Source organism: Pongo pygmaeus, chromosome 6 (assembly GCF_028885625.2).
Source record: "Pongo pygmaeus isolate AG05252 chromosome 6, NHGRI_mPonPyg2-v2.0_pri, whole genome shotgun sequence".
Taxonomy (NCBI): Eukaryota; Metazoa; Chordata; class Mammalia; order Primates; family Hominidae; genus Pongo; species Pongo pygmaeus.
This window is the reverse complement of record NC_072379.2, coordinates 157,303,723-157,321,691: the sequence shown is the minus strand read 5'-3', so window position 1 is coordinate 157,321,691 and position 17,969 is coordinate 157,303,723. Positions and strand designations below refer to the sequence as shown.

Here is a 17,969-nt window from a genome sequence, read left to right as displayed (position 1 = left end):
CCCAAACCTCAGCATCCCTGACAGTCCAGCCCATCCTGCTGGGAGCAGCCATGGGAGGGACTCGAGGCGGGGGGCGGCCCTGGGAGGGACTCGAGGTGGGGCGGGGGGGGCGACCGTGGGAGGGACTCGAGGCGGGGCGGGGGGGGCGGCCGTGGGAGGGACTCGAGGCGGGGGGCGGCCGTGGGAGGGACTCCAGGCAGGGGGGCGGCCGTGGGAGGGACTCGAGGCGGGGGGCGGCCCTGGGAGGGACTCGAGGCGGGGGGCGGCCCTGGGAGGGACTCGAGGCAGAGGGGCGGCCCTGGGAGGGACTCGAGGCGGGGCGGGGGGGGCGGCCGTGGGAGGGACTTGGTGGCGGGGAGGGGTAGGGGGGTTGGGGAGGGGGGCCATGGTTGGGCCTGAGCCATGTCCGCCAGCCCGGCAGCTCGGTGGGCTCTGTGCCCCACCTGGCTCCCTCCACAGCCAGCTGTCTCCCCTCCTATGGCTCCATCCGTGCTGTCTCCCCTTCTCCCATCTTCCCTTCTCCCACCTGGTCAGGCCGTCTGAGCCTCTCGCCTCCGGGCTGCGGGGCCTTCTGTCTTGCGCACCCACATCACAGCTCTTTCTCTCTCACCCGCCGTGCACGTTGAACCCAAAGAGGACTCGACAAAACCAAATCTGGCCCCGTCACCCTCTCCTGTTGGAATCTGGCTGTGACTCCACTGCTCCTGAGATAGAGACCCCAGCCCCGGCGTGGCCCAGGCTGGCCAGCAGCTCTGCAGGTGCATCTTGGGGACACTCCACCAGGCCCTCCCTCCGCCCCAGCAGCTGGGCTCCTGCAGAAGGCCCCAGCTCTGCACCTGTCCCGTCTGGGAGGCAGCTTCCTGTTCACACCTTCTCCCCATTCAGAGAGGTTTGTCCACACCCCTCTTTCCCAAGTCTCTTTGTCACCAATTTTCCATTATGTTTCTTCAAGACTCTGAGCATGTGGCCAAACCATTGGCCGTGGCCCATTAATTTGTAATAATCACACATTTGGCTATATCTCTTTCCAAGCAAAGTAAACCACCAGATGTACGGCCCATAGTTCTGCCCATCGGAGAATTTCCCTTCGCCGCTGTCCTTTTAGGGATGTTCCAGAAAGGGGCAGTAGTGCTGCAGTTGTCCACTAACGTGGGTGCCTGAATATCATGCAGAACCATCTGTAAACCAGGCCCAGGTCTTCCTCCATCAGCTGATTTTAGGGAATTCTCCAGGAGACTGTAGGTGCAGGCTGGGAGAGAGAAGGCAGCGTAGCGGGAGTGGGGACCATTGGCATTGGCGGCACTTCTTTATGTAACTTGTGCCTTTAGGGCCTTCTTAGGCCCAGACACGTACCACTTCCATTTGATGACGCAATGCTGCTGTGCACACCCAACTTTCTGGCTTGGTGGGTCAGAAAACATTCAGTTCATGATGGGCAACTCAGGTCCCATGGTAACTTGGTGGTCCATGTTTAAGCATTCAATCCCTACTAAAGCCCCATAGTGGGCCAAGAGCTGTTTCTCAAAGGCAGTCATTATCCACAAGGATGGCAGAGTGTTGCCCCAACATCCTAAGGGCCTGTGCTGCAGTTCACCTTGAGAGGAACCTGCCAAAGGCTCCACACAGCATGCGTCTCTGCCTCTGCCCTTTCACACACCCTTGGATCTGCTGGATCATGTGGCCCAGGAGGCAAAGCAGCCTGCACAGAGCCTGGAGCTGCTGCAGAGCCTTCTCTCGTTCTGGACTCTACTCAAAACCAGCAGCTTTTCAGGCCGCTCAGTAAACCAGCTGGAGCAACACGCACAAATGAGAAATGTGTTGTCTTCGAAATCCAGAGAGGCCTGCTAGATGTTGTGCCTCTCTGTGTGGCAGATTGAGAGAATCAAACGCAGAGACTTTGCATATCTCTGTACACATCATGCAGACCACCACTGCTCTCTGTCCTCCTGGAAGCTGACTTAGCATGCTTCGATCCAATCAGATTAGAGAACCCATTCCACCTGGGTCAGCACAGGATCTGAGGTTGAATCAGATTAGAGAGCCCATTCCACCTGGGTCGGCAAGGAATCTGAGGTCCAATCAGATTAGAGAGTCCGTTCCACCTGGGTCAGCATGGGATCTGAGGTCCAATCAGATTAGAGAGCCCGTTCCACCTGGGTCTGCACGGGATCTGAGGTTGAATCAGATTAGAGAACCAGCTCCACCTGGGTCAGCACGGGTTCCCGGCTCCTGTTGGAGGCACTTCCCGATCCTACTTGGCATACTTTTTAAAGGTGACGCTCTACAGACCTTCCATACCTAGTTCTTTAGTTAGCTGCTGGCATTTAAAAAGTGCTTATCATGAGCAGTACATTCTCATCCTTATGCCAAAAAATAAGTTGTCAGAATACAGTGGTTTTCCTCTATTGATTTTCTGCCTGGTAGAGTTGATGGTGTGGACAGCCCCACTAGGAGTGGTCCAGGGTTGTTGGCGTGGGTGTGGCACACGAGCTCCGGGGCTGCATGGCGGTCCGCAGGAGGAAGGTTCAGTTTGGGTGCACAAAGCATCAAAACCTCCTTCTCCCAGACCCTGACATTAGACTCCTGCAGGAAGAGAGTGGGTGTGCGGGGGATCCAGGGTGGAGACAGACATGGCATCGGTCATCATATGGAGTTGGTCACCGTGGTGTCTGTCGGATACTCTGGCACCTGTCGGTCACCATGGCGTTGGTCACGGCACTTCCCCAGCCCACTGTGGTTTGCCACCCTCAAAGCGTTGCTCCTCTGCATGGGGGAGCTTCCTGTGGGCTGGAAACATTTTAACTACTTTATAAGATGATTTAAATAGAACAAATTTCATGATTTGTTTTAATGATGAACAGGGATAACTAGAATACTTGGTTGATCCCAAGAAACCTCGTTTATCTATTGGTTTTGAGTATTGTCTTATCAAAAGAGTTTATATCGAAGTTGACTCATTCCCCTTCACATTTGGCTCCCTAGCTCCTGGTGGGTTTTCCAATAAATAGTAAAATGTGCCAGATCGGGCTGGTGAAGCTGCAGAAGCACAGAGCATGGTCAGCAGGAGGGTCGGGCATGACGGGTTCTGTTCTCGGCTTGATTTCATCTGGCCCGCAAGGAAGAGTCAATAACAAGATTGCCAAAATGAGACGTGGAGAAGTTTCTTGTAGGCTTCCTTCAGTTTTGTTAAGAACGAGTGTGAGTCGCAACAGGTCCCCAGGCTCACCCGACCTTTCTGGGCACCTATGCTGGAACATGGCCTGAATGATAACCTGTTCCGTTTGAGCTTTTCTCCTGGGAGTTTCCTAGTAGTGTAATCTTGGGCAATGACTTCAGTTTCTTTAGCCTCAGTTTCTCTTTAAAATGAGGCTGATAATAGTGTGTTCCTCAGGGGTCTGCTGAACGCCAGATCCCACCACTGTGTGGGGCCTCAGTGTGGTGTCCAGCACAGGAGCTTCCCAGAGTTTTTACTACTCTTTATATTTCCGACCCCTACATACTTTTCACTAGTCTGATTTTTAGGGGTGACACTCCCGTAGTCATTTTCTGCTCATCCATCCACCCGTGCACTCATTTCAGGGTGGTGTGGATGCCACACGGAAGCCCCAGTGCTGTGCCGGGGCTGAGAGGACACTGTGGAAGGGGGACACTGTCACTTCTCACTCCGAACCTCCCTCCAGTGAGTGCTTGCCGAGGTCTTAGGGCCTCCCGTGTGGCTGATTCAGTAGATCCATAGGAACAGGCTTGTTCAATGTGGTTGAGCTTAGAGACGTCACAAACGTGCCGCTGCCCTTCAGAACTGAAACACTCTGGAGAGAGGAGACGCCGTCTTTAGCTTTGAAAGTCCTTCGCACTGCCCTCACAGGCACTCAAGCTCCGACCCTGACCCCATAAAAATGCTCATGCCTATTTCTCTTCCACGGCAATATTAGCATCCAGGTATTGAGGGTAGAAGCCGTCACATGCAGACACAGCACATCGCACCTGCTGGATCCTCCCACTCATTTTCAGGATAATGTCCAACTGCTTTCTGAGGAAGTTCAGGCCTCGGAATGACAGATGATGGCCGTGCCTTTAAAGATGAAATAGAAATGGCCGCGTGCTCATTGTGAGCACAGTCAGCCCCGTCTTGTTTGTCTGCTTTACAGAATGGAGCCACCACTCTTCTGCTTTACAGAGGAGCTGTGACACCCCTGCCCACCCGGCCAGCACTGTCATCCTTGCCAGGCTGAGGTAGGAAGGGGGTGGACTGCACATCCCATACACTTTGTGTAACGGGGGACACATTGGCTTTTGGAGGCAGCAGGTTCACAAACACATTCTGGGCTTGTGGACTTCCTCATTGTGTTCAGGGTATTGTAGGAGTCTTGTGGATGCTTCTGTTGGTTTCCATATTGGAGTGTGGAGGGCAGAGGGCTGGGCCCAGGATTCATGGTAGAGCCCCTCACATGTCCTTATACTATCCCCTTGGTTTGAAACATGCTAGAAAAGGAGACTCATGGAATTTGGTAGCAAACATTGATTGGGAAGTTGGCTTATGCTCTGCAGGGGGCAGTAGGCTTGGAAGAAACAAACTCAGATGACACGTGGCTCCTGCCCTCAATGAGTTTGCAGTTTATAGGGGGAGGCAGGATTAAAATATGAAAGTACTGGATACCTTTTAAAATAATTTATGAGCTGAGTGGTGCTGATCAAAGCACAGAGGGAGTTTTAGGGCAAGTCTGAAGAGCAGCAGTTTGTCTTCATCGATTGGAGTGGTGTGGCCTGTCCCGGCCTTCTCCACCTGCCCTTCTGCACCTGCCCTCTTCCCAATGGCTCCAAGGATGGGGAGGCCCAGGGAGGCTGGGGTGCAAGGGGCTGAGGCGAGGCAGGTCAGCAGTGGGAGCAGGCAGCCTGGCCCTTTGGAGCAGTCACCGCCAGGCCCAGGCAGAGAGAAAAGCCCAGGCTGCCGGGGAGCACAGGAGCTGGGAGGAAGGAACCTGTAGCCGCACGAAAAAAAGAAAGGGCTCGTCTGGAGGCATTGCAGGAAAGGAAGGGGGGGCTCTTCTGGAAGCATCACACTTGCCTGCCAGGAGGGGTTGTCTTGGAGCAGGGATGCTGGTTGGATGCAGGGCTGGCGTTCCCAGCAGCCTGGGCTGGTCTCAGCCGGGTTGGAGCTGAGCTGGCTGTGGTGGGTCATTGCTGTGTCCAGCTGCAGCCTGAGCTCGCCTTTGCAGCCCCCCCTGGCTCGCTTCCCTGTTGCCTCCCTTCTGGCCCAACATCTGGCCATTCAGGCCTTTTCTGACACCAGTGCCCTTCTCAAGCTGTTCAGATGGCCCTGGAGGATGTTTTGGGGCAGGGGCTGACCTGGGTTAGAGCAGACATCCAAAATGTACAGGAAAAGAGAGGACATCTGGGACCCCTCCCCTTCCAGAAGCCACTCTTTAAAGGAAAATGGCTTGTTTCTCAATTGTAAAATTACACAGAACGCGACCTTGAAAAATCCACTTTAAAAAACGCGCCACAGGCTTTCCTTGGAGACAGGGAGCAGAAAGGAGCTTTGCCAGGGACCCAGCAGGAACCTGGCTCAGCTTTCTCCGTGAGCCACTGGGAGTGTTCTGCTGAAGCAGAGATAGGATGAAGGCTGGTACACTGCCTTGGATGTGGGGAGCAGCCACATGTCACGGTGCTTTTATACTAATCGCCTTGTTTCATCTTCCCAATTTCTTGTATTGTGTTAACATATAGATAACATAAAATTTACTGTCTTACCCATGTTTAAGCATAGAATTCAGTAGCATTAACATTTGTACTGTTGTGCAAGCATCACCACTGTCCATCCCCAGAGCTCTTTTCATCCTGTAAAACTGAAGTTTCATCCCCATTAAACACTACTCTACCCCAGCGCCTGGCACCCTTCACTCTACTCTCTGTCTCTCTGAATTTGAGGATTCCAGGAACCTCACATGGGTAGACAGACAGAATTTGTCCTTTTATGCCCAGGTTATTTTGGTTAGCATCATGTTTCAGGGTTCATCCCTGTTGTCGCAGGTGTCTGAATTTCTTCCTGTTCAGGGCTGAATAATATTCTACTTTTGGTGCAGGCCACACTTTGCTCCTCCATTTGTCCATCACTAGGCCCTTCAGTTGCCCCCATGCTTTAGTGATTGAGAATAATGCTGCTGTGAATGTGAGGTACTAACGTCTCTTTGAGACCCTGTTTTCAATTCTTTTGGGTAAAGTAGTCTCCCCCTTATCTAAGGGGGAGACATTCCAGGACCCCCAGTGGATGCTTGAAACTTCAGATAGTGCAGAACCCTATATAAACTATGGCTTTTCCTATACATACATACCTATGATGAAGTTTAATTTATAAATTACAGTGTGAGATTAACAACAATAGTGATAAAATAGAACAATTATAACAATTTACTGTAATAGAAGTTGTGTAAATGTGGTCTCTCTCTTTCTCCCTCTTTCAAATATCTTCTCATACTGTACCTCAGGTACCTAAAACCACAGAAAACAAACTGCAGCTAATGGGGGACTACTGTAGATACCAAGGAGTGGAGTTACTCGATCAAAGTGTAATTCTATTTTTCATTTTTTTGAGGAGTGTCCATACTCTTCCACACTTGATATACCATATTACATTCTCACCAACAAGGCACAGGAGTTCCAATTTAGCCACATCTTTGCCAACATTTATTATTTTCTGGGCTTTTTTCTTCTTATAGTGGCCATCCTGATAGGTATGAGGGGGTATCACATTGTAGTTTTGATTTGTGTTTTCCTAATGATTAGTGATGTTGAGCATATTTTCATGTGCTTTTGGTCAATTGTATATTTTCTTTGGAGGAAAATGTCTACTCAAGTCCTTTGCCCATTTTTAAATGGTATTGTTTGTAGTTTTGTTGTTGAGTTTTAAGAGTATTCTATACACTCTAGGTACATTATGAGGTTTCTTAAATAGTGATATAAATATTTTACTTTAATAGTCAAAATGAGAAATTTTACGTTAAACTAAAAATGTAGCAATAATACACTTACAGTGCTATCTCTTATATTAAAAGAAGACATTGGCCAGGTGTGGTAGCTGATGCCTATAATTTCAGTACTTTGGGAGACCAAGGTGGTGGATTTCTTGAGCCCAGGAGCTTGAGACCAGCCTGGGCAACATGGCAAAACCCCATCTCTACAAAAAATAGAAAAGTTAGCAAGGCATGCTGGCATGAACTTGTAATGTCAGCAAATGGGAAGGCTGAGGTGGGAGGATCACCTGAGCCTGGAAAGGTCGAGGCTGCAGTGAGCAACGATAATGCCACTGCACTCCAGCCTGGGTGACAAAAAAAGAAGACGTTATTGACATGCTTGAAAACAAAGACTGTCATGTTTATGCTTATAGTTAATGCAAATAGATATCCCTTGTTGTGTACTATAGAAATAGTACTTAAAAGATCTGTGGAATGTCATATTTTGCTAATCTTTGTCTTTTGATTGGAGAGTTTAATCTATTTACATTTAAAGTAATTAATGATGAGGAGGGACTTCTGTCATTTTAATATTTGTTTTCTGTGTGCATTATGGATTTTTTGCCACTCATTTTCTGCATTACTATCTTCTTTTGTGTTTAGTAGATTTGTAAAAATTAAATGCCTAAATTCCTTTCTTCTTTTTGTACATATTATATAGCTATTTTCTTTGTGTTTATCATAGAGGATTAGATTTGACATCTGAAAATTACAACACTAACTTGAATTTATACTAGCTTGACTACAATAACATACAAAAATTATGCTCATTTATGCTATTTACCCACCCTTTTTGGCTATTGATATCACAAAATTGCATCCTTATACATTGTATGTCCCAGGATATAAACTAATAATTGTTTAAAATTTATGTGTTTCTTAAATTATGTAGAAAACAAAATGTGGAGTTACAAACCAAAGTTATAATACTAATTTTAACTAGTAATTGTTTTTAAGATATATACTAGTCTCTTAAATCATATAGAGAACTAAAAGGAGTTAAAAACCACTGTTACAATAATACTATCTTTTATAATTCACCATATATTTGCCTTTATTGAGATTTTTATTTTTTATATGGCTTTGAGTTATTGTCCAGTGTCCTTTCATTTCGTCCTGCAGGACTCCTTGGAATATTTCTTGCAGGGCAGGTCTAGTGATAACAAACTCTCTCAGCTTTGTTTTATCTAAGAATGTCTTAATTTCTTCTTCACTTTTGAAGTGTAATTTTGTTGGATATAGGATTCTTGGTTGACAGGTTTTTTTTTTTTTTTTCCTGTAGCACTTGGAATATATTGGTTCACTGCTTTCTGTTCTGCAAAGTTTCTGCTGATAATATTATTTGGAAACCTTGGTGTGTGATGAACTGCTTCTTTCTTGCTGCTTTCAAATGTAAGAGGACAATTCTCTGTTTGTCCTTGTCTTTTAACAATTTAGTTAAAATGTGTCTCTGAGTTAATTTTACTTGGAGTTCACTGAGCTTCTTGGATGCTTATATCCATGTCTTTCATCAAACTTGGGAAGTTTTCAGGTATTGTTCTTCAAGTATTTTCTCTGCCCCTTTATCTCTTTTTTTTCTTTTGGGCACAATTTCCTCTCACAATTCATATACTGGTTCTCTTGGTGGTGTCCCACATGTCCCTTAGGGTTTTGTCACTTTTCTTCAATCTTTTTTTCTCTTAATTTTTTAGACTCAATAATTTCCATTGTCCTATCTTCAAGTTCACTGATTCTTTGTTTTTCTTGTTCAAATCTGCCTTTGAATCTCTCTAGTGAACTTTTAAATTTCAGCTATTGTATTTTGAGCTTCAGAATTTCTTTTATATTTTAGGTTTTCTCTTTGACATTTTCATTTTTCATACATAATTTTTCTGACTTTCTTTACATCTTTCTTTAGTTCTTCAAGCATTTTTATGACAATTGTTTTAAAGTCTTTGCCTAGCACATCTGCCATCAGGTCTTTTTTTTAGAGACAATTATTGTTGACTTACCTTTTTCCTTTGAATGGGCTGTAGTTTCTTGTTTCTTTGTTTCTTGTTTCTTGCAATTTTTTGTTGAAAACTAGAAATTTTAATCTAACTCTGGAAATCAGATTGTCTCTCCATAGGTTTGCTATTTTTTTTTATCTTTCTTTTAAATTTGTTGTAGGCTGTCTCTGTGCCAAGGATCAGCCTGAGGTGTAAACTTGTGGGCTTGTCTGAGCCTTTCCCTGAGCATGTGTGGTGACTTTCTAATTTTCCCTGTATATTCAGTTGCTTTTGAATATTCTGGCCTTTAATTTCTGGCTCCCAAAAGCGGAAAAAGAGAAAAATGAATGTGGGAAAAATGGGTGTTAGCATTTTAAATCCCCTGTAAGTCATTTTGGCCAGAAGGGGAGGAGCAACAATAATGAGGAGGTGGCCAAACAATGGTGCTCTCCTTCTTTCCTGCACCTCTGTGATGAGAAGCAGCAATCAGCAGTGAGATTACAGATTCCCAATATTTGGAGGACAACATCTGTATTGCCTGTTCTGGCTCCTGCCAGTGTGTGCAGGCTGCTCCAGGAACATGTGCACAGCTGCCTGCCACAGGGCTGAAGGTGAGGTAGCAGTAGCTCCTACTGTGATGAAAGCTGACATTGACTGAAAGGTGTATCCAGACCTTCCACTAGAAGTCGGAGGCCTTCATTAGGCTTCAGAGTTCAACGATCAGTTACATCAGACAGATCCTACTAGCACAATGTTGTCAGGTGGGAGACAGATTCCTGGTGTTTCCTACTCACCATCTTCCCAAAACTCATTTGTGCTTTACTTTAGTTTTACAGAAACTTTATAAATTGAGTGGGGTTCATTTAATTGTTTACATTTTAATGATTTAAAAAATGTTGGATTTTTTGCTGTTTTTGACATTTTCGTGTTCATTTATTCATGCAGTTAATGCCAACGTAGAATCTACTTGTGGAGTGAGTACTTGTGCCCAAGTGCAGGGAGAGGTGCATGGTGCAGTAGCCAAAGCCTCCCCCACGTGGGTGAGGTCCTCACTCCACCTCTCCATGCAGGGTGTGCAGAGTGGGCCTGTCTTATAAAACTCAAGTTCCCAGTTACTCACCTGAGCAAACCAGGCTCCTTCCCTCTTCCATCTGAGGGTGGCACAGGGTGGATTGTGAGGAATGGGCTCAGTGCAGACAGTTCAGGGCCCACCCAGTCTTGTCATATCTTCACCTGATGCCTTGAAGGCAACACAGACTCAGTGTGTTTGATGCTGACCTCAGGATCTTTCCTCTGTGGTGGGGCTGTCCTGAGTCCGCTCGCAGTGCTATAACAAAGCACCATGGATGGGGCAGCTTAGAAGCAATAGGAATTTCTTCCTCACAGTTCTAGGGGTTGGAATCCAGATGCCAGTAGATTTTGGGTTCTTGGTGGAGGCACACTTCTGGGTTGCAGATGGCATTTTCTCACATGAAGGAAAAAGATCTACAGAGCCTCTTGTAGAGGGCACTGATCTCATTAGGAGACTCCACCCTCATGACCTGACCACCTCCCATAGGCCCCTCCTCCTCACACCTTCACCTTGGGGCTAAAGATTGGAACATACAGATTTTAGGGGTCACAATTAGTTCATAGCAGCCTGCTTCAGAAAACAGCATCTGCTCTGCTGTCCCTTCTACCCTGCAGAGCCCACCTTTCTCACTCACAGTTCTGAACACCTTACCTGCTGACACATGACTCTATGACCATGTCCACTTCAGTCACCATCACCACGGTCCACGCTGCTTGAGCTCATGTCTCATTGAGACAATCTGGAGGCCACCAGCTGTTCCCCTTGTGTCTCCTCTGGTCTCTAACCTGTTCTTTATCCAGGGGAGTGAACTTTTGTTGTTGTTGTTTTTTTGGATATGGGGTCTTTCTCTTTCACCCAGGCTGGGGTGCAGTGGATATTCACAGGTACAATCATAGTTCATTGCAGCCTTGAGCTCCTGGGCTCCAGTGATCTTGGCTCCTCAGCCTTCTGAGTAGCTGGGACCAGGAGAGTGGGACAGTGCCCTTGCTTAGGCCCTGTTGACAGCTTGCCGTTGTATTTGGGATAAACTCCAATCCCTTAGTGGGTGAGGAGCACCCATGTAGTTGGCCCCCTTCCTCCTAGCCATCCGTGCCTCCCCTGCCCCTTCTCTCAAGTTCTCCGAGTGACTGAGCTACCTGAGGGCATTTGCTTGCTGTTTCCACCCGTGTCCGCCTCTCGCACTCTGTGCCTTAGACTAGTAACATGATCCATTCTCTCAGCCCTGTGGTAGTTCTTGGGGACCCTTCTGGGGCTCCCTTACCCCAGTCTGGACCAGGCTTCCATGTAGGCCCCAGGGCCCTGGCCAGTGGCTTCTCTTTTACCTGGGGTTTGCCATGGGTTTTTTAATGCACATTCTTTACCGTTGCTCCTGCCAGATTGGAGGCTGCCTGGGGCCGCGGGCTCCTCCTCCTCTCTCATCTCTGTTTCCATAGCTCCTGGCTCAGCCTGGTACCACAAGTGCTCAGGAAGTATTTCTTAGATGAAGAGTAGAACATTCCCGCAGCACGTCTTCCACGTCCCTCCCAACTGATGTGTAGATTGCCTGAAGCTGAGCGACCTACGTTAGTCTAGGGTTGGAAGTCATGTGGCTTTGTTGGTGATTTTATGGTGTGGGAGTTTGGCCAAGGGGTTCCCAAAGCAGATGCCTGAACAAGTGTCAGCACCAGTGGGAACCTGCGAGAAACGCAGATTCCCAGGCCTGACCTGTGGCCTGCTGACTCCGAAACGCTGGAGGGTGGCTGGGGCATCTACATTCCTGGTGAGTCCTTGGCCCACTCAGGTCCCAGAGCCCTGGACTAGGCAGGGAAGGCCCGTGGTACGTGGATGCACCCTCATCTTTCCATTGCTGTAACCAGGGCTCCCAAACTGGACCAGCCGTCACCTTCACCTACAAAGGGTTTTTTTGTTTTGTTTTGTTCTTTGTTTTTAAATACACTGTCCTGGGCTCCAGTTCCAGCCACACTGGCTGGGCAGGACAGGCTTGGGCCTGGACGCCCTCCCCAGGTGGCTCTGAGGGCTACCCAGATGTAGGGGCCACCGGCCTCTCTGGAGGTACCGGGCTTTTGGGACAGGCTCAGCCCCTGAGCCCAGATGTGGCTCATCCCTGAGTGGAAGATGGCCTGTGCCCCAGCTGGTCCCAGATTGCTGCATGCCTTGAAGTCATGGCCAAGGATGGTAGGCTGTGTCCTTGGTGGCCACAGCAACAGCTTGTAGCGTCGACACCATCAGACGGCTTTCTCATTGCAGGGTGCGAGGCCCATGAGAATCCACCTCAATGCATCTCTCTGTCCCCAGGAAGGATTCATAACCCCCAATAACTACCCTCTCTCTCCAGCTAGTGCAGCTGCGCTCTGAGGCTAGACTAGTCACTGCATGCGCCTGCTCATGAGTCTGAATCTGCAGGCCCTGCTGGGGTCCTCTCCCCAAGGGGTCCCTGAGTGTAAGTCATGGGTAGAGAATGCCTGGGGTCTCCAGCCCTGGTGCCAGTTCTGTTACCACTGTCCTACTCCTCTGCTCCTGGCCTCTGCCTGCTCTGCGCACGCACAGCCATGACCTACATCCAGCACCTTGTCTCTTCACTCCTATCCCTATGCTAGTGTCCTAGTACGTCTTCCAGCTTAACAGAAACCGCCCCTCTTGCCCCCAGAACCCTGGGCAGCTCTTACAGTGTTGGCCCCATCTCTCCTTTCCTACTGTCCATCCTTCCAATGCTGAACAGGCTGCGGGTCCCTACAGCCTTGCAGAAGAGCTCCTGTGAGGTCCGCCCACAGCCATCGTGCCCCGCTAAACTCCACCTCAGCTCCCCATCCTCATCTCTCTGGACCAATCTGAGGCCAGGCCCTTCTCCTTCTTGGAACTCTTGCCAGCTCACTGCTTGCCTCTGTCACAGTCCTTTTCATTCTCTTTTGCCAGTTCCCCTCATTGCCCTAAATGCTGGGGGGCCCTAAATGCTGGGTGACCCTCAATGCTGGGGGATCCTAAATGCTGGGGGGCAAGGCTCCGTCTTAGGTTCTTCAGCTTCAGTCACCCTCCTGAGGCCGACTCCCAGCAAACACCTCTGGCCATACAGCTCCCCGGCCTCGGCATTCATGATGCACTGCCCCCAGCACCCAGCCTGGATGCCCTGCTGTGGCCTCTGACCTCTGCACTCACAGACACATCGCCCCTCAGCACCCAGCCTGGACGCCCTGCTGGGGTCCCCATGTCCACGTGTGCAGGATGTAAACTCCTGACTCTGTCAGCACCACTCCAGCTGGGCCTTCCTGGGGCTTCTGCCCATCTTGTGTTCTCCCAGCGCCAGCGGACTCCACCGTCACGGCCTCAGATGTCTTTCCAGATCCCCAGGCTCCCCACCGGACAGCCGTGGTGGCCTGGTCGGGCCCCTGCCCCAGCTGACGGCCTCCTGGCCATGCCCACCCAGCTGCTCTGTGACTTCACCTCCTCACCATGGGGCACCGTGGCCCCCTTGCCTTCTCTGCTCACTGTCCGATACCCTGTTTCCAGCTCCCTCACCTCTGTTCAAACAGGGCCCCACTGGAGAGGCCTCCTACAGCCCACTTTACAGGACAGTCTCTCCTCTCTGCCCTTCCCTCCACAGCCCTGCACGCCACTTCTCTACTCAGCTGTCTTCTCCAGAGAACTTGTTGTCAGCCGACAGGAGCTAGTCTGCCTGGGCTGCTGGCACACACTTGCAAAGTGGGAAATCCATCTTCTCCCTGTCCTGGAGTCTGGAAGTCCAAGACCCAGGTGTGGGCAGGGCTGGTTCCCCTGAGGCTGAGGAGGGTCTGCACCCGGCCTCGCCCCTGCTGCCACTGGCTTGAGATGACTTCAGCTTGTGGGAGGTTTCTCCCTGTGTCTTTGACGACGCCCTGCGCATTTGTCTCTGAGTCAAAACCCTCCTTTTATAAGGACACCAGTGATATTGGCTTAGGGTTCACCCTACTGACCTCAGCTTAACTAAATCTGTGATAGCCCTGTTTCCAAATCAGTTCACATTATTTGGGTTTTAGGATTTCAACATATGAATTTTTAGGTGACATAATTCAACCCATCATAGCATGATCGATTTCTATTTGCCAGCATCTCTAGAACGTGAACCCCTTGAGGGCAGGGCTGGTCTTGCTGTTCATTGCTGCATTTGGAAGCAGCTCCTGGTGCCCTGCTGGCATCCTGCACGCTCACTGGATGAGGAATGCAGGCGTTTCGGTCCGCTGGATGAAAGCCTTTGCAGTACAACATGCTTTTACATAACAGTGTAACTTAATACTCCATTAAAGTGGTACTAACAGGATTTCACAGGCAACTTGTGACTTTCAGCCTGAATGCTGGCCTTCAGGATGAGTCATCAAGCTGCAAACCACCCTGGCGAAGGCTCGTGCCTCTTGACAGACAGGTCCCCAGCCAGGCGGCCTTGTGGGGAGTCTGCGGCTACAGTGCCTTCCAGGAGCGCCCCCGCCCCCTTCCCTGAGTTGCTGCCGGTGGGCTGGCTGCCTGGTTTCCACACTCACACTTCCATTGGGTAGTTAAATTGCCCCTCATTGGGGCCTGGTTCACAGCAGAAATGAGCCCATTAAAAACAGGTGCTTTCTCCATGGATCCGCCCCAACCGCAGTCAGAGTCCCAGCATCCGCCGCACTTGCCTGTCCCTTCTCCCTTCTCCCCTTTATTGTATTTTTACTGGAGGCCGAGAGGAGCCAGTCTCCGCACAGTGGGTCACTTGCGCTTCCCACAGCCCCGTCCGCACTGCACTGTTTGTCTTGTTGCTGGAAACTCAGGTGACTCCTCGTGCCTGAGGGGGCAGCTGACCCCAGGCCAGGAGAGCAGGGTGTGTGTGGGGACCAGGGAGCGGGGCTGTGGGGCCACGGGGCTTTAGTTCTCCAGGACTGCTGGCTCTGTGGTGACTGCTCCCCATCCCTGCTGTCATCCGCAGCCCCCTGCGCCCCGAGGAAGGAAGGCGGCTGGTGGAGGACGTCGCCCGCCTCCTGCAGATGCCCAGCAGCGCATTCGCTGACGTGGAGTAAGTACGGGGCCCTGGGGTTCCTGTTTGGCTCCTGTTGCTCGGTCGCAGAGACTGGGTGGGAGGGAAGGAGCTGCGAGCCCGTGGCTCTTGTTAATTACACGAGGGAACCTGTTTAGAGAAGTGAAAGGTGATTTCAGCAGCTTCAGTAAGTTATTTAGAGGCAGTGGAAACCAGTGTTTAAGGGGAAGGATTAAAATCTCCTGAAGGACAGTGTCGCTGCAGCCAAGTGTTAAACTTGTGGTGCTGGAACCACCCAAGGCTCTAGAACATTCTGCACATGCCCTATGCCAATGTGTGGGAGCCTCTGGAGGGCCCACCCCAGAGAGCATTCATGAGCACCTGCTGTGGACGTGGCCCTGTCCCTGGCTGTCAGGAAAATGCGCTGCCCTTCGGAGACCTGGCTTTGGATCCCGAGTCTCTGCAGTTCCCGTGGCAGGCATGGCCCTGGTCTCAGCGTGACCTGGTTTAGAGAGTTGTGGGCATGAGGCATGCAGGGCTGGTGTGTGAGTACACACAGGGGCAGCCTCTTTCCTGTCTCATGACAAGTGCTTGAGGAACCACGCATGCATATGTGAAGCTTGGAGCAGAGATGGCTGAGTGCGGAAGCTGCAGGAGCTCCCACAGGGCACAGCTGGGTGTGGAGAGAAGGTCAGAGAGAAGAGGGAGGGTAGAGTGACATCCACGGAGGACCTGAGACAAGAGGCCGGCCTGGGCTGTGTGTGGTGCCCACCTGCCTGTGGACCGAGGGGTGCCTGCCTACACGTGTTGTTCACTCACTGGCCCCTTCACACAGGAGTGACATCATTCACTCACTGGCCCCTTCACACAGGGTGACTTCATTCACTCACTGACTCTTCACACGGGTGACGTCATTCACTCATTGGCTCCTACAGAGTGATGTCATTCACTCACTGACTCTGCACACAGAGGTGACGTCATTCACTCACTGACTCTTCACACAGGGGTGATGTCATTCACTGGCCCCTTCACACAGGGGTGACATCATTCACTCACTGGCCCCTTCACACAGGGGTGACATCATTCACTCACTGGCCCCTTCACACAGGGTGATATCATTCACTCACTCTTCACACGGGTGATGTCATTCACTCACTGGCTCCTACACACAGGGTGATGTCATTCACTCACTGACTCTTCAGACAGAGGTGACGCCATTCACTCACTGGCCCCTTCACACGGGGTGATGTCATTCACTCACTGACTCTTCACACAGGGGTGACGTCATTCACTCACTGTCTCCTTCACATAGGGGTGACGTCATTCACTCACTCACTCTTTACACAAGTGACATCATTCACTCACTGACTCATCACACAGGGATGATGTCATTCACTCACTGTCTCTTTCACACAGGGGGTGATGTCCTTCACTCGCCCTTTCACGCAGGGGTGACGTCATTAATTCACTGACTCTTCACACAGTGGTGACGTCATTCATTCACTGACCCTTTCGTGCAGGGATGACATCATTCACTCACTGGCTCTTTCGTGCAGGGATGACGTCATTCACTCACTCATGACACAGTGACGTCATTCACTCACTTGCCCCTTCACACGGGGTGATGTCATTCAGTCACTGGTGACATCATTCACTCACTCCCCCTTCACACGGGTGTCATTCACTCACTGGCCCCTTCACACAGGGGTGACATCATTCACTCACTGACTTATCACACAGGTGACGTCATTCACTCGCTAGCCCCTTCACACAGGGGTGACATCATTCACTCACTGACTCATCACACGGGTGACATCATTCACTCACTGGCTCCTACACACAGGGTGATGTCATTCTCTCACTGACACTTCACACAGGGGTGACGTCATTCACTCACTGTCTCCTTCACACAGGGGTGACATCATTCACTCACTGACTCTTCACACAGGGGTGACGTCATTCACTCACTGACTCTTCACACAGGGATGATGTCACTCACCCACTGTCTTTCACACGGGGTGACGTCATTCACTCACTGGCCCTTTCACGCAGGGGTGATGTCATTCACTCACTCTTCACACAGGGGTGACGTCATTCACTCACTGACTCATCACACAGAGTGATGTCATTAACTCACTGGCTCCTTCACACAGGGGTGGCATCATTCACTCACTGACTCTTCACACAGAGGTGATGTCATTCACTCAATGACTCTTCACACAGGGTGATGTCATTCACTCACGGGCTCCCTCACATGGGTGACTTCATTCACTCACTGACTCATCACACAGGGGTGACCTCATTCACTCACTGTCTCTTTCACATGGGGTGATGTCATTCACTTACAGACTCTTCACTCAGGGGTGACGTCATTCACTCACTGGGCCCTTCACACATGGGTGACATCATTCACTCACTGGCCCTTTCACACAGGGGTGATGTCATTCACTCAGTGACTCTTCACACAGGGGTGATGTCATTCACTCACTGCCCCGTTCACACAGGGGTGATGTCATTCACTCACGTCTCCTTCACACAGGAGTGACGTCATTCACTTACTGGCTCCCTCACACGGGGTGACGTCATTCACTAACTGTCTCCCTCACACAGGAGTGACATCACTCACTGAGCCTTTCACACAGGGGTGACGTCATTCACTCACTGACTCTTCACACAGGGGTGACGTCATTCATTCACTGTCTCCTTCACGCAGGGGTGACATCATTCACTCACTGTCTCTCTCACGCAGGGGTGATGTCATTCACTCATTGGCTCCTTCACACAGGGGTGTTGTCACTCACTCATCTTCACACAGGGGTGACGTCATTCACTCACTGGCTCTTTACACAGGGTAACGTCATTCACTCACTCTTCACGTGGATGACATAATTCACTCTCTTCACACAGCAGTGTCATTCACTCACTGACTCTTCACACAGGGG

At 50.2% G+C, this 17,969-nt stretch overlaps 1 protein-coding gene across 3 annotated transcripts in view; it reads left to right on the top strand.

Annotated features, from left to right (window-relative positions):
• Nucleotides 1–17,969, top strand: part of PTPRN2 (protein tyrosine phosphatase receptor type N2) — a 1,025,817-nt gene that overhangs the window by 446,524 nt on the left and 561,324 nt on the right. For 2 of the 3 annotated variants that reach the window (XM_054495208.1, XM_054495207.1), the window contains one exon: nt 14,980–15,066. The exons of the other annotated variant lie outside the window; for it this stretch is intronic. In XM_054495208.1, coding sequence (XP_054351183.1) covers nt 14,980–15,066 — 87 coding nt within the window. The remainder of the gene's footprint in view (nt 1–14,979; nt 15,067–17,969) is intronic. 3 annotated transcript variants of the gene reach the window in all.